We start from the raw sequence: 17,153 nt of genomic DNA on the forward strand, positions 1-17,153 counted from the left end.
TGTATATTCCTGTACTGACCCCTCACACAGCGTGGTCACCTCACCTCCATCCTGTCCTGTATATTCCTGTACTGACCCCTCACACAGCGTGGTCACCTCACCTCCATCCTGTCCTGTATATTCCTGTACTGACCCCTCACACAGCGTGGTCACCTCACCTCCATCCTGTCCTGTATATTCCTGTACTGACCCCTCACACAGCGTGGTCACCTCACCTATATCCTGTCCTGTATACTCCTGTACTGACCCCTCACACAGCGTGGTCATCACACTTCCATCCTGTCCCGTATACTCCTGTACTGACCCTTCACACAGCGTGGTCATCACACCTCCATCCTGTCCCGTATACTCCTGTACTGTCCCCTCACACAGCGTGGTCACCTCACCTCCATCCTGTCCTGTATATTCCTGTACTGACTCCTCACACAGCGTGGTCACCTCACCTCCATCCTGTCCTGTATATTCCTGTACTGACCTCTCACACAGCGTGGTCATCACACCTCCATCCTGTCCCGTATACTCCTGTACTGTCCCCTCACACAGCGTGGTCACCTCACCTCCATCCTGTCCTGTATATTCCTGTACTGACCCCTCACACAGCGTGGTCACCTCACCTCCATCCTGTCCTGTATATTCCTGTACTGACCACTCACACAGCGTGGTCATCACACCTCCATCCTGTCCCGTATACTCCTGTACTGACCCCTCACACAGCGTGGTCACCACACCTCCATCCTGTCCTGTATATTCCTGTACTGACCCCTCACACAGCGTGGTCATCACACCTCCATCCTGTCCCGTATACTCCTGTACTGACCCTTCACACAGCGTGGTCACCTCACCTCCATCCTGTCCTGTATATTCCTGTACTGACCACTCACACAGCGTGGTCATCACACCTTCATCCTGTCCCGTATACTCCTGTACTGACCCCTCACACAGCGTGGTCATCACACCTCCATCCTGTCCTGTATATTCCTGTACTGACCCCTCACACAGCGTGGTCATCACACCTCCATCCTGTCCCGTATACTCCTGTACTGACCCCTCACACAGCGTGGTCACCACACCTCCATCCCATGCCTTATCTATCTACTATTACATTACAAATTCATTGATTGTACTTTCCCTCAGGACCTGGTGAAAACTCACCTTCTGTTTGCCGTACGCGAGGAAGTAGAGGCTTTAAAGGAACAAATCAAGGACCTTTCAGAACGGAACAGTCATTTGGAACATGAAAATACTCTTTTGAGGACGCTGGCTACTCCGCAGCAGCTGTCGGAACTCAACGCCCGGATGAAGGCTATTAGGAAAGGAGTGTGAACACAGTGGAAGCGATTGGTGGCCTTCCGTCGATTTTGTGATCATGTCAGAGGTAGAAGATAGCAGGAAGGAAAAGTATTTTCTACTCCAGCAACCTAACTATGGAGGAGAGCAATGCATACCTGGCAAAGACCCCTCCAAGTGCCCATCCCCCCCCCCCCCGTGTGGGTTTCTAGGGTCTCTGGGAGGGAGGAAGGGTGACATTGGGTGTAATGAATTTTTCAATAAGTGACTAGACTTTATTTACTTAAATGCTGCCAGCATCAGTGTACTAATCCCCTCGTATCAATGAGTTGGCTATTCTAAAGGGATTTCCAGCCTGCTGGTACCTTAATGGTAGGGACAAGCAAACCCCCCCCCCCCCCCTCCAAAAATAGTAATTCACTTGACTATATTGACCTACTCATTGTCAAACAAATTCAGTTGAATCAGAGGTTTTCTATTAAAAGTAGGGGTCCCAACAGTCCATTTTTGTTCTTAAGGGGTCTATTTTTAAGAAATTGACAGAACTGTTCTTCTTGAAAAATTGCATGTACAGTACATTCATTCTGTTCCAAGGGGCACAAAATAGAATGTTATTAGATTATTTTCTAACTAGGTTGAATGTTATTCATTCATAAAAAAAAACTAAGTGGTTTGAGAAAGTACCACATAATGCCACTAGCTGGAGCTGGTGGCATTATGTGATACTTTCCCAAACCATTCTGTTTTGTCCCAATAACCTTTGCCCCCATTCGCGTAGAACAAATGCACCTGTAGTGTCACAGGGCAAATAGCTCTCCAAATTAATAATAACAAACCCCCAAGTGTTCTTTGGACATCTGTCATTTGTTTCGCCATCTGCTGGTGAAGTGTTGTATTGCAGGACGACCATGACATGGCTCTCTATGAAGCCGACCAGCCAAACGTCAGTCCACCAAGTCATGTTAGGAGCAGGAAGGATCCTTCTTTTTTTTTTGTTAAACAAGGTGGCTACGAAAAGTAAGGACCATTTTCCACTATGTGATGGAAGGGTTCAAATAAGGGATGTAGGTGTAACCAAGCGCAGGAAAGAAAGAATAAATTAGGCACAGGAGCACTGTGCTGTGTATAACCAGAAACAAAGAGCAATCTATCTCAGAAGTCTATTTAAAAAGTCCGCAGCCTGTTCAAACTTGAGGGAACATCTGTGATAGAAGTTGGTCCTGCTGCTCCTTGTAGTCAAGGGTGTCCCACCCCTGTAGAAATGATAAGATTGCAAGAGAAGGTTGCATGGACCTGCATTAAAAGGCAATTTAACTGACCTTCTCCAACCAACGCCACACACACACAGTATGCATCCATTGGTCTAACTTGCGCACTCGCAACACAGTGACTGATGGCTCTCAGTCTCGGTGTTGGTGATTGAGAGCCAGCGGCCATGCTCTTGATCTTGTGCCTGCTGTGGGAGCCAGTGACTGGGTCGCCACCTCCATCTCCCGGCATTAACACCCAGTTAAAGGGCAGGAAGGGGTTAATCGATAAAAGCAAGAAAGGGAGTCCCAACCCACCCGGAAGCAGTGCGTCCTCCTTCTGAGGTGCTTCCTAAGTGACCAGGGACGCCTCGTGATTCCTATGGATAACCACTATTAGCCCCGGTGGGTGGGTTGCAGCTGTTGCACCATTGGGCCTTAGATGCAACTGCCTCAGGTTCACTTTTTGTGACCTGTGTCCTGCTTTTATACATTAATGTCTTTTAGTGCTCTAGGTCTGTGCGCCCTTCTCTTGCTTTGTATTCTAATGAACCAGCATGTCAGATGTCGGGTTTATGTTCCAGATTGTTCTGTTCCCTTGTCTCTAGCAGATGATATCATCCAGATCTAATGAATGACCTCCTCTGTTGTTATGTCTGGATGACGTTTTTTTTTTTTTTTTTTTTTTTCTCCTGCTAAATCGTAGCTGCCAGTACGGCAAAAACCAACAGGCTGTATTCTGATCATTTTCAGCAAAACCCAGAAAATGTATTGTCTTTGCTGTTGGTGGGTCTACTGTGAAGTCCGATCTGAAGCTCTGGATAATGGAGGAGGACAGCAGAGGCACCTACAGATCCTGCTGCTCTAATAACAAAAGGTCTTGGATACTGGTGAAGGGTTAGGAGATTTTTCACCATTCGTCTTTGGTGACCAATGTCACCAGGACTGAAAAGTATTTTGGGAGGTTGATGCTGAAGTGTCCATAAAGCCCAATCTTCATTTTAAGTTTTGGACACTGGTGAGAAATCATAGTGACCACCATTGTCGCTAGGATTGAAAATTACAAAAATGGTCATCTTTTTCTAATATTACCTGTTCTGAGTGGACTTCCCCAAGTTTCCCCCTTCCACTGATACCAATAATGGGGCACCATTCCTCCCACGGAAACCAATGATGGGGCTTTATTCCTCCCAATAGGGGGCATAATTTCTGCCACTGACACCAACATTGTGGCACTATTCCTCCCACTGACACCAATGATGGGGCACTATTCTTCCCACTGACACCAATGATGGGGCACTATTGCTCCAACTTACACCAATGATGGGGTACTATTCCTCTCACTTAAACCAATGATAGGGCACTATTCATCCCACTGACACAAATAATGGGGCACTATTCCTTACCACTGACACCAATGATGGAGCACTATTCCTCCCACTGACACCGATGATGGAGCACAATTCCTTCCACTGACACCAATCATGTAAATCAGTGGTCTCCAAACTGCAGCCAAGGGGTCGAATGCGGCTCTTTGCTTGCAGTTATCTGGCCCTTGGGGCACTATTCCTCCTACTGACCAACAATGGGGCATAATTCTTGCCACTAACACCAACAATGGAGCATTATTCCACCCACTGACACCAATGATGGGACACTATTCCTCCCACTGACACCAACAATGGAGCACTATTCCCCCCACTGACACCAATGATGGGACACTATTCCTCCCACTGATACCAATGATGGGACACTATTCCTCCCACTGATACCAATGATGGGACACTATTCCTCCCACTGATACCAATGATGGGGCACTATTCCACCCATTGGCACCAACAATGGGGCATTATTCCTCCCACTGACACCAACATTGTGGCACTATTCCTCCCACTGACACCAATGATGGGGCACTATTCTTCCCACTGACACCAATGATGGGGCACTATTGCTCCAACTTACACCAATGATGGGGTACTATTCCTCTCACTTAAACCAATGATAGGGCACTATTCATCCCACTGACACAAATAATGGGGCACTATTCCTTACCACTGACATCCAATGATGGAGCACTATTTCTCCCACTGACACCAATGATGGGGTACTATTCCTCCCACTGACACCAATGATGGGGCACTATTCCTTCCACTGACACCAATCATGTAAATCAGTGGTCTCCAAACTGCAGCCAAGGGGTCGAATGCGGCTCTTTGCTTGCAGTTATCTGGCCCTTGGGGCACTATTCCTCCTACTGACCAACAATGGGGCATAATTCTTGCCACTAACACCAACAATGGAGCATTATTCCACCCACTGACACCAATGATGGGACACTATTCCTCCCAATAACACCAACAATGGAGCACTATTCCCCCCACTGACACCAATGATGGGACACTATTCCTCCCACTGATACCAATGATGGGACACTATTCCTCCCACTGATACCAATGATGGGACACTATTCCTCCCACTGATACCAATGATGGGGCACTATTCCACCCATTGGCACCAACAATGGGGCATTATTCCTCCCACTGACACCAACAATGGGGCCTTATTCCTCCCACTGACACCAATGATGGGGCACCATTCCTTCCACTGATACCAATAATGGGGCACCATTCCTCCCACGGAAACCAATGATGGGGCATTATTCCTTCCAATAGGGGGCATAATTTCTGCCACTGACGCCAACATTGTGGCACTATTCCTCCCACTGACACCAATGAAGGGGCATTGTTCCTTCCACTAAATATTTGGCACACTAGCCACAGTGTGGCCATCTAAAGTCTGAGGCTGGGTTCACACTTGAGAATGCAGCAGCTCACAGCAGGAGTCCGGTGTGTTCAGTCCGGCTGAATTCAGACCTGAAACGGACCAAAAGACGCAGAGGACTCCCGTGTATTTCGCACCAGAGTGGCAGCGGAGATGTGTGAACCGGCTCCATAGCCGGTTCTCCTGCTATGCAAATTGGATGTGGGGTGATCCGCATCCAATTCGCAATGGTGTGAACCCAGCCTGAAGGATAGTAAACTGGCCCTTGGTTTGGAAAGTTTGGAGACCCCTGATGTAAATGAACAGATTTGCCGAATGTAGAATAAAGCCAGTAGAACAAGGGTTGCTTTTATGGGAGCAGAATGCAGAACTGCTTTTGCTAAGTTAATTGTGAATGGAGTTGAGCTCTAAATTGAACTTGTCATGGGAAAATGTTGCACTTTGTGACAAGTGAGAGCTCACTTGAGTCTCACAGGTCCTCAAGTACGAAGACTTGGGTATGAAGACTCTTTAGGTTCTACTGGAATAGCTTTACCAAGCAGAGGTACCTTATGGAGGCTACTATTACCTAGTAATGTTAGTTTGTCACTGTTTTCTCATGATACGTTCAGTCCAAGGCCTACTGATTTGTTTACATGAAAACTAAATCATGGACACCGGACCATTACACCTACTATATTGCCAAAATATATGGACACCTTCCAAATGATGGAGTTCAGGTGTTTCCAGTGAAGGGTACTGTTAATACTACAGAATACAAGGACAATTTGGATAATTGTACACTTCCAACCTTGTGGTAACAGTTTGGGGAAGGGTCTTTTCTGTTCCAGCATGACTGTGCCCCTGTGTATAAAACCAGCTCCATAAACACATGGTTTGGTGTGGAGTGGCCTGCATAAAGCCCTGACCTCAGCATTACCTAACATCTTTGGGATAAATTGGAATGCTGGTGGTGAACCAGGTCTTCTCATCCAACATCAGTACCTGACCTCACAAATACCCTTTTGGCTGAATGTACACAATTGTCAACAGACATAGTCCAAAATTTTGTGGAAAACCTTCCCAGATGAGTGGAGCCAGTTGCTTAATGACATGGTTTTGGTGGGGTTTGGTTTGGAGGAACTCGAGTGGCTTGCACAAAGCCCAGACTTCAACCCTACTGAACATCTTTGGAATGCTGAGCCAGGTCTTCTCATCCAACCTCACCACTTGACCTCACAAATACCCTTATGACTGAATGTGCGCAAATTCCCACAGACACAGTCCAACATTTTGTAGAATGCCTTCCCAGATCAGTGAAGCCAGCTCCATAAAGACATGGTTTGATGAGCTTGGTGTGGAAGACCTCAAGTGGCTTTGCACAGAGCCTTGAACTAAACCCAACTGAACACCTTTGGAATGTCCGCTGTAAGACAGTTCTTCTCATCTAACATCGCCACTTGACCTGAAAAATGCTCTCATGACTGAGTGTGCACAAATTCCCTGAGACACAGTCCAACATCTGGGAACTATAGGTATAATTTAAAATTACTGCGCTATCCTCAAAATGTGGTGACACCAAATAAGTGATTGAAAACCAGAATAATAAATGTAAACAGCTGCGGCTTTGCTGCAAGATACACACATCAATAAACAATTTTCCAATACTTAAGAAATGACAAATAAAATGCTGTGACCTTAAATAAATAAAACCATGAAATATATGACTAATCAAATAGTGAGTGATTGATAGTCCATTCAGATTGTAAATCGATCTCCTCCATGCAGATATCACACACACACACAACACCCGAGAGTAGTGACAAAAGGAAAAGGGGGTGCCTTCCACCTCCGCACAAACTGCGACTTACCGGATCATATGGATCTCTTAATTATAGGAGATCGTATGCGCCTATGGCTTAATGCCCAGCCAGGGCCTTTACTTGTTCGCAGTCAGGAGCCCAGCGCCTTTGCAGGAGTATGTGGCTCAATCAGGTGATTTATAGCAGATGTTACCCGGAAAAGAATAATAAAAGTGCTTCCATAGCGTAAAACCATAGACATTTATTTGAAAGGTAAAAAGTATTGCACCTACATTTGTGTAAAAACATCATGTGCAGAGTAAAGACTTAAGCCGGCCGGCTCTCTGTAACAGCCTGTAAGTCCGGGACTTCCCTGTATCGCGGTGACGTCAGCACGTCGCTCCTCCCAACGTCGCTCCTCCCAAGTGCTGACGTCACCGCGATACACGGAAGTGCTCTGCACATGATATTTTTTACACTAATGTAAGTGCAATACTTTTTACCTTTTAAATAAATGTCTATGGTTTTACGCTATGGAAGCACTTTTATTATTTTGTTTCCGGGTAACCTCTGCTATAAATCTCCCGATTGAGCCACATACTCCTGCAAAGGTGCTGGGATCCTGACTGTGAACAATTAAAGGCCCTGGCTGGGCATTAAGCCATAGGCGCATACAATCTCCTATAATTAAGAGATCCGTATGATCCAGTAAACGGTAGACTTGTGCACAACGGAAAATTGCGTTTAGTTTTGGTTCGTGGTCGTTCGTAAAATACATAATTTTGTTTTGTTATATTCGTTATGTTACGTTAATACGTTTTTAGATAATTCCTTATTTTTGTAGAGAGTCGATGTAGAATCTCGAATCATGTCAAATTCATTCGTTATATGCGCTATATTTTCGTTCGTATTCGTTGAAATTCTATATCTATGTATGTATATATATTCGTGATAATAATTCGTAGTTTGGAAAGTCGTTTGTTTATTGAATCTATTAACACACACAATAACAATATCTCTTCTCCTCTGCTCAAATACAATGCAACACCCTTCTCACTCAGTTCTCAGGAATGCACTTTGCCAGTAATCCAACCTCCATAACAAAATTCAACAGCTGATTGGACTGTAAGATTTACTTTGAGTTGACCTCTTGTTTCATTAGATCTTTAACGAATTACCGAATCATGTCGAATTCATTCGTTATATGCGCTATAATTTCGTTCGTATTAGTTGAAATTCGATATTTATGTATGTATATATATTCGTGATAATGATTCGTAGTTTGGAAAGTCGTTTGTTTATTGAATCTTTTAACGCACACAATGACAATATCTCTTCTCCTCTGCTCAAATACAATGCAACACCCTTCTCACTCAGTTCTCAGGAATGCACTTTGCCAGTAATCCAACCTCCATAACAAAATTCAACAGCTGATTGGACTGTAAGATTTACTTTGAGTTGACCTCTTGTTTCATTAGATCTTTAACGAATTACCGAATCATGTCGAATTCATTCGTTATATGCGCTATAATTTCGTTCGAATTTCGTTTCATCCGAATGTCTGAAAGATGCAAAATTCGGCCGAATTTCGATTTGTTACGAAACGAATTGCACAAGTCTAGAAAGCGGCAGTTTGTGCGGAGGTGGAAGGCAGCCTCTTTACCTTTTGTCACTAGTCTCGGGTGTTGTGTGTGTGATATCTACACGGAGGAGATTGATTTACAATCTGAATAGACTATCAATCATTCATTATTTGATTAGTCATATATTTCATGGTTTTATTTATATAAGGTTACAGCATTTTATTTGTCATTCCTTTAGTTCACAGCGCGGTTTGATATTGCGACATCTGGGAACGCCTTCCCAGAAGACTAGAGCCAGCTCCACAAAGACGTGGTTTGATAAGTTTGGTGTGGAGGAAACCCTAACCTCAACCCTACTTCAAGGCCTTTGGAATGCCGATTGTGAGCTAGGTCGCCTAATCCAACATCACCACTTGACCTCACAAATGCTCATATGACTGTATGACTTCCACATTTGGGGAATGCCCTGACCTCTACCCTACTTGAACACCTTTGGAATGCCGATTGTGAGCCAGGTCGCCTAATCCAACATCACCACTTGACCTCGCAAATGCTCATATGACTGTATGTCAACACTTGGGGAATGTCCCGACCTCTACCCTACTTGAACACCTTTGGAATGCTGATTGTGAGCCAGGTCTTCTCATCCAACATCACTACTTGACCTCTCCGATACCCATATAGCTGAACTGGGAACAAATTCCCACAGACATACCTCGAATTCTTGTGGATAACCTTGTCACAAGAGTGGAGGCTGTTATAGCTTACTCCATATGAATGTCCATAGTTTTGGAATTGGATGTCCAACAAATCCATGTAGGTGTGATGCTCAGGTTGCCACCAACTTTTGGCCATGTAGTTTAAACAAAATGGAGTTAAACAGGAGTATAGGGTGCCGTTACACATCTCACTCCCAAAATACAGTAAAAGCTTTATCTCTGGAAGAAGCCATTTTAGAGTCTAACTCTTCCTACACAGCATTATGTTTGGTACTATGACACAGGTGCTCTTTGATGCAATCGTTGACGATGATTAATGTATTAACATTGAAGCTAATCAACTATTCAATGCAGGAGTGAAGAGGTTAACTGTCCCGCCTGCCTGACACTGCCGCAGTTTTTCCGCTGCCCCACTAGAACTCAATACTTTTAGCTTAATAGCGCAAAATAGACGCCGAGTTTTAGGGGGAATGTTAACAGAACACGGATAATGGTACACTAGGCTTATTAATAAAGGACAATCATGTCCTCGCTTACACTCCTGAATGTCTTTTAGGTCTTTACCATGTTGTTAATAGCCTTGGATGGAAATCCCGGTGAAAATATGCCCCGCCCCTCTTTTTTTTAGATGTGATGCCAGCAGACTCAGACCCTTCACACAAGTGTCATTCTATAGTATCCTCCGTCACTCCTCTCACATTAGCTACATAAAATCTATGTGGGGAGGTAAAGGGAGGGACAGAGGAGCTGGGCCTGCACAGACAGTAATTAGACATTCCCAGAAGAGAAAAGGGCTATGATTGCAAGAAGGAAGGGTGCTGTGCCAGTAAATTGACTCTCCTAGAGGTCAAATTTGTAGAGATGGGTTTTAATCTTACAAAATGTTCAATATATTGACAGTCTTACCCCTCAATGGGCTTTCCTCACTTAAAACTGGACTGGAGCTAAGTGAAATTTGTCTATTAGCCTCCTGCAATCCCCTGATTTCAGACTCAGGACCAGGAGCCAATCAGGTTCTGCTGCAGCGCCCATGTGCCAATGGGAGAATAGGGCAGATTGTGGATCTTCTCTCGGCATTCTGCTGTTTTTTTTTACTGCCAGTCAGCATGCTGGGGTGTATTTTTGACTAGCAATGAGCTAGGGCTTGGACCAAACCCAGTTCGGCCCAAACCCCCAGAAAGCAGGCCACCAGCCCCATCAGTTGCGGAAGGCAGGCCACCAGCCCAGTTAGTTGCGGAAAGCAGGCCACCAGCCCAGTCAGTTGCAGAAAGCAGGCCACCAGCCCAGTTAGTTGCGGAAAGCAGGCCACCAGCCCAGTCAGTTGCAGAAAGCAGGCCACCAGCCCAGTTAGTTGCGGAAAGCAGGCCACCAGCCCAGTCAGTTGCAGAAAGCAGGCCACCAGCCCAGTCAGGTGCGTAAAGCAGGCCACCGACCCATCGGCTGCAGAAAGCAGGCTACCAGCCCAGTCAGTCCAGCCCAGTCAGCCCAGTCAGTTGCAGAAAGCAGGCCACCAGCCCAGTCAGTTGTGGAAGACTGGCCACCAACCCAGTCAGTTGTGGAAGGCAGGCCACCAACCCAGTCAGTTGCAGATAGCAGGCCACCAGTCCATTAGTTACGAAAAGCAGACCACCAGCTCATCAGTTGCAGAAAGCAGACCACCAGCTCATCAGTTGTGGATAGTAGGCCACCAGCCCAGTCAGTTGCAGAAAGCAGGCCAGCAGTCCATTTAGTTGCAGAAACCAAGCCACCAGTCCATCAGTTACGGAAAGCAGACCACCAGCCCATTAGTTACGAAAAGCAGACCACCAGCTCATCAGTTGCGGAAAGCAGACCTCCAGCTCATCAGTTGCGGATAGCAGGCCACCAGTCCAGTTAGTTGCAAAAAGCAGGCCACCAGACCATCAGTTACGGAAAGCAGACCACCAACTCATCAGTTGCGGAAAGCAGACCACTAGCTCATCAGTTGCGGATAGCAGGCCACCAGCCCAGTCAGTTGCAGAAAGCAGGCCACCAGCCCAGTTAGTTGCAAAAAGCAGGCCACCAGCCCATCAGTTATAGAAAACAGACCACCAGCCCAGTCAGTTGCAGAAAGCAGGTCACCAGCCCAGTTAGTTGCAGAAAGCAGGCCACCAGTCCATCAGTTGGAGAAAGCAGACCACCAGCTCATCAGTTGCGAAAAGCAGGCCATTAGCCCAGGTAGTTGCGGAAAGCAGGCTACCAGCCCATCAGTTGCAGAAAGCAGGCCACCCGCCCAATCAGTTACAGAAAGCAGGCCACCAGCCCCATTGGTTGCAGAAAGTAGGCCACCAGCCAATTAGGTACAGAAAGCAGGCCACCAGCCCCATCAGTTAAAGACAATAGGCCACCAGCCCCACCAACCTCACAAAATAAAAATTCAGGTATTAGTGAAGTTTATGGTGACGTGATTGACCTAATACGGTCACGTACCCAAAATTTGACCAATAACATTGTCCAATTACGGCCTAGTGGTCATATTTAGATTATTGACATTAGCCAGCACCTTTACCCTTACGCAGCCAATTAAAGGGCAGGGATGGTGGCCGATGTCAATTATCCAAAATTCCTTGCTGATTGGGTTGGCGGCCTGCGATCACGTGACGTCCTTCCGCGGGTTCGGTCCGAACTTTAGCTCATTACTGTTTTTTGAACAAGCTATAGAGCTACAGCACCACCGTAGCTGTATTAAAACAATAAAAACAAACTGTATTGAAGAATCCTATCACCCAAAGTAAAAAAAGTAGCTTTATATCCTTTGTGGAAATTGAAGAATATATTTAAAATGCATTTTTTTTTTTTTTGCCTGGAGTTTACCTTTAAATCCTCTTCAAAGCTCTAATGGATCTCTTACAATGTGGAGCCCGCAGACTGTACTCTATATTAAAGTGACTTATCATATTAGGCATCCCTTGTCTATATATCTTTCTCCAGGTATGGGGATCTGGGCCTATACCTCCGGGTACATCCTGCGCTATTCACAATGATGGTCGTTCCTAGAAATGAATGTTTTTTTTATGAATGTAACTGTACTGATGAATAAACTATTTTTCTACTACCCAAACAAAGTTCTCCCTATGGCTTTCTTATATACACGCAATAACCTAAAGGCCAGCGGGTTTTTCTTTTAGCGCTATTTTGCACAATTTGTACATGAAAATGCACTAATGCCTCTTTCACACGGGCTTCACACGTGATTTCGCCGCCTTTTTTTTTTTTAGCACTTCCAAGCTGCCTGCCAACAAGCTAGGCAGTAAAAATAATGCCAGGTGATGGGGCAGTCTACGCATGCACATACGGTATATGTGAGGGGTCAAGGATTTTTATGGCCTGCCACGTTCTCTAGGCTTCGTCACAACTGACACCTCCATTGAATCCAATTGCAACGCTTCAAAAAATGCATGGTGAATGCGCCGAAAAAGTAAGCGCTTGGCATGAGTTTTTTTTTTTTTTTTAAGTGTTTACATTGTTCACATCCCCTTGGCATAGGTGGTGTTCCCAGCCTACTGCATTACAGTGTGCACCCCAAAGTTCAAACACACATATATACACTATCTCACAAAACTAGTGAGAACACCCCTCAAATTTTTCTAAATATTTTATTATATCTTTTCCTGATATCTCATCAAAGCCCCCCTAAAAAAAAGTTAAAAAATAATATTGTAAAAAAAAAAAAAAAATACATATATATATATATATATATATATATATATATATATATATATACAGTTGCAATATGTGATTTGTGAACCCTTCATCTACAGTAAGTCACAACAATAGACAATCACAGTTGCTTAAACTAATAACACACAAAGAATTAAACGTTACCATGTTTTTATTGAACACACCATGTAAACATTCACAGTGCAGATGGAAAAAGTGTGTGAACCCCTAGACCAGGGGTCTCAAACTGGCGGCCCTCCAGCTGTTGCAAAACTACAAGTCCCATCATGCCTCTGCCTGTGGGAGTCATGTTTGTAACTGTCAGCCTTGCAATGCCTCATGGGACTTGTAGTTTCACAGCAGCTGGAGGGCCACCAGTTTGAGACCCCTGCCCTAGACTATTGAGATGTCCAAGAGCTAATTTGGAGTGAGGTGTCAGCCAACTGGAGTCCAATCAATGAGATGAGATTGGAGGTGTTGGTTACAGCTGCCCTGCCCTATAAAAAAACACACACCAGTTCTGGGTTTGCTTTTCACAAGAAGCATTGCCTGACGTGAATGATGCCTCGCACAAAAGAGCTCTCAGAAGACCTACGATTAAGAATTGTTGACTTGCATAAAGCTGGAAAGGGTTATAAAAGTATCTCTAAAAGCCTTGCTGTTCATCAGTCCACGGTAAGACAAATTGTCTATGAATGGAGAAAGTTCAGCACTGCTGCTACTCTCCCTAGGAGTGGGCGTCCTGTAAAGATGACTGCAAGAGCACAGCGCAGACTGCTCAATGAGGTGAAGAAGAATCCTAGAGTGTCAGCTAAAGACTTACAAAAGTCTCTGGCATATGCTAACATCCCTGTTAGCGAATCTACGATACGTAAAAAACTAAACAAGAATGGATTTCATGGGAGGATACCACAGAGGAAGCCACTGCTGTCCTAAAAAAACATTGCTGCACGTTTACAGTTTGCACAAGAGCACCTGGATGTTCCACAGCTGTACTGGCAGTCCTGCTTTCAAGCTCTCTCATCTCCTCCTCCCATGCTCGTCTCCAGGATTTCTCCAGAGCCTCTCCCATCCTCTGGAACTCGCTACCTCCATCTATCCGGCTATCTCCTACTCTTGCTACCTTCAGGCAATCCCTGAAAACTCATCTCTTCAGGAAAGCCTATCACGTCTCCAACTAATCTCCTACCACTTCCACCAGCTCATTCCCCACAGTTACAACCTTTTGTACCACCTGCCCCACCCTATTAGATTGTAAGCTCTTCTGAGCAGGGCCCTCTTAATCCTATTGTATTGTTTTGTATTAGAACTGTATTGTCTCCCTTTTATATTGTAAAGTGCTGTGTAAACTGTTGGCGCTATATAAATCCTGAATAATAATAATAATACTGGCAAAATATTCTGTGGACAGATGAAACCAAAGTTGAGTTGTTTGGAAGAAACACACAACACTATACGTGGAGAAAAAGAGGCACAGCACACCAACATCAAAACCTCATCCCAACTGTGAAGTATGGTGGTGGGGGCATCATGGTTTGGTGCTGCTTTGCTGCGTCAGGGCCTGGACTGATTGCTATCATCGAAGGAAAAATTAATTCACAAGTTTATCAAGACATTTTGCAGGAGAACTTAAGGCCATCTGTCTACCAGCTGAAGCTCAACAGAAGATGGGTGTTGCGGGACACCGACCCAAAGTATAGAAGTAAATCCACAACAGAATGGCTTAAACAGAAGAAAATACGCCTTCTGGAGTGGCCCAGTCAGAGTCCTGACCTCAACCCGATTGAGAGGCTGTGGCATGACCTCAAGAAAGCGATTCACACCAGACATCCCAAGAATATTGCTGAACTGAAACAGTTCTGTAAAGAGGAATGGTCAAGAATTACTCCTGACCGTTGTGCACGTCTGATCTGCAAAGACAGGAAAAGTTTGGTTGAAGTTATTGCTGCCAAAGGAGGTTCAACCAGTTATTAAATCCAAGGGGTTCACATACTTTTTCCACCCGAACTGTGAATGTTTACATGGTGTGTTCAATAAAAACATGGTAACATTTAATTCTTTGTGTGTTATTAGTTTAAGCAGACTGTGATTGTCTATTGTTGTGACTTAGATGAAGATCAGATCACATTTTATGACCAATTTGTGCAGAAATCCATATCATTCCAAAAGGGTTCACATACTTTTTATTGCAACTGTATATATATATATTAACAATATTATTTTTTACTATTTTTTTTAGGGGGGCTTTGATGAGATATCAGGGGTCTAAACAGACGCCTTATGTCTCACTTTTGAGACAGAGAAAGAGATTCCTCAGTCCCTTTCTCTGCAGCCTCAGCTGCACTACACATGAATGAACAGGAAGTGCTCTGTGCTGAGCGGCTTCCTGTTCATTCACAAACTGAAGCATAGCAAACACAGTCTGCTATGCTACAGTTCTGAACGAACATAGTGAGCGAACAGTACCGATCACTCAATGTGTTCATTCAAAAAAGGAAAAGGCCAGCAAATGACGTATTTACTGGCCCCCTCCCCCTGCTTTCCATCCTGAAACATCCCCTGCAGCAGCCGGTGGGCAAGAAGAGGGGGGAAGCCAGAAACACTGCCTGTGGGGGGGGGGGGTCCTGTGCAGCAGGGGGAATCTGCACCGTGTGGGGTGATTAGGGTGTGCCCAGGCACACCCATATGCACTTCTATGCCCCTTGGGGAAAAGAAACCCTGAAATACAGAGGCAGTGCAGCATTTATTAATGAGACGGAAGACACGTGAAACGTATCTTGAATGCGGGATAACGCTATAGCCGAAAGGTCTTGATCACACAGGTGGCCAGGGCGGTGTAAAAGCGCCCACCTAAGAGGGGTATGCATCTTCTCATAGCTGTACACATGCCATGGCCACGATGCAGTGCTTTGCAGATGCGGCAAAAATAAACAGCATGACGCATTTAGCTGGCGGTGCCACCCATTTAGATGTAGCAACCTGCAACTGTGTGGTGCGGCGCAGTGGTTCAGCCTTTTTTAGAGTTTAATTTCCCTTACAGCGTATTAGATGCTCCACCGTAGATTGTTTTTCAGAGGAACAGCATAGCCCCCCCCCCCCCCAAGGCCCCTTTCACATGCACACTGTGAGGCTGCAAAACCAGGCAGTCCTATACAGACTATAACGGCCCAGAAGCTGTACTTCACGGCACGGCATGTTAAAAATAGGGAATGCCGCAATCGAGAGACTATATTGCCTACCACCATGCCCCATAAAAGTGAATGGTGAGATTTATCCTCTCCAGATTGCCAGCTTCTAAAACATCCTTGCTAAGATGCAGGCGACTCCTGAAACATCTGTTGCTAGGATGCAGGTGGCTTCTGAAACATCTGTTACTAGAATGCAGACTAACTTCTGAAACATCTGTTGCTAGGATGCAGGTGACTTCTGAAACATCTGTTGCTAGGATGCAGGTGGCTTCTGAAACATCTGTTGCTAGGATGCAGCTGGATTTTGAAGCATTGTCCATTGCTAGGATGGAGCTGAAATGTCCTCCATTGTTAGGATGCAGGCGGTTTCTGAAACATCACTGCTAGGATGAAGGCGGCTTCTGAAACATCGTTGCTAGGATGCAGGTGGCTTCTAAAATGTCATTGCTAGGATGCAGGTTGGCTTCTGAAACATCTGTTGCTAGAATGCAGGTGACTTCTGAAACATCATTGCTAATATGCAGGTGGCTTCTGAAATGTCATTGCTAGGATGCAGGTTGGCTTCTGAAACATCTGTTGCTAGGATGCAGGTGGCTTCTCAAACATCAATGCTAGGATGCAGGCAGCTTCTGAAACATTGTTGCAAGGATGTAGACGGCTTTTGAAACATTGTTGCTAGGATACAGGTGACTTCCAAAACATCTGTTGCTAGGATGCAGGTGACTTCTGTAACATTTGTTGCTAGGATGCAGGTGAGTTCTGAAACATCTGTTGCTAAGATGCAGGTGGCTTCTGAAGAATCATTGCTAGGATGCAAGTGACTTCTGAAACATCTGTTGGTAGGATGCAAGTGGTTTCTCAAACATCGTTGCTAGGTTGCAGGCAACTT

General features: G+C 45.1%; 1 protein-coding gene and 1 long non-coding RNA gene across 2 annotated transcripts in view; both read left to right on the forward strand.

Annotated features, from left to right (window-relative positions):
- The window catches only part of TSC22D4 (TSC22 domain family member 4), a gene marked incomplete at its 5' end in the record, with an annotated part of 29,654 nt that extends 26,467 nt beyond the window's left edge, over positions 1 to 3,187 (forward strand). Inside the window, 1 exon segment of the mRNA XM_073623101.1 lies at positions 1,135 to 3,187. Coding sequence (XP_073479202.1) covers positions 1,135 to 1,323 — 189 coding nt within the window. The 3' untranslated portion in view covers positions 1,324 to 3,187.
- Positions 3,188 to 7,765: 4,578 nt separating this feature from the next.
- On the forward strand, positions 7,766 to 12,481 carry LOC141133623 (uncharacterized). Its single transcript, XR_012243102.1, has 2 exons — positions 7,766 to 10,809; positions 10,922 to 12,481. It is a non-coding gene; the product is annotated as an uncharacterized lncRNA (long non-coding RNA).
- Positions 12,482 to 17,153: the final 4,672 nt, after the last annotated feature.

The sequence above is a fragment of the Aquarana catesbeiana genome, linkage group LG03 (genome assembly GCF_042186555.1).
Source record: "Aquarana catesbeiana isolate 2022-GZ linkage group LG03, ASM4218655v1, whole genome shotgun sequence".
Taxonomy (NCBI): domain Eukaryota; kingdom Metazoa; phylum Chordata; class Amphibia; order Anura; family Ranidae; genus Aquarana; species Aquarana catesbeiana.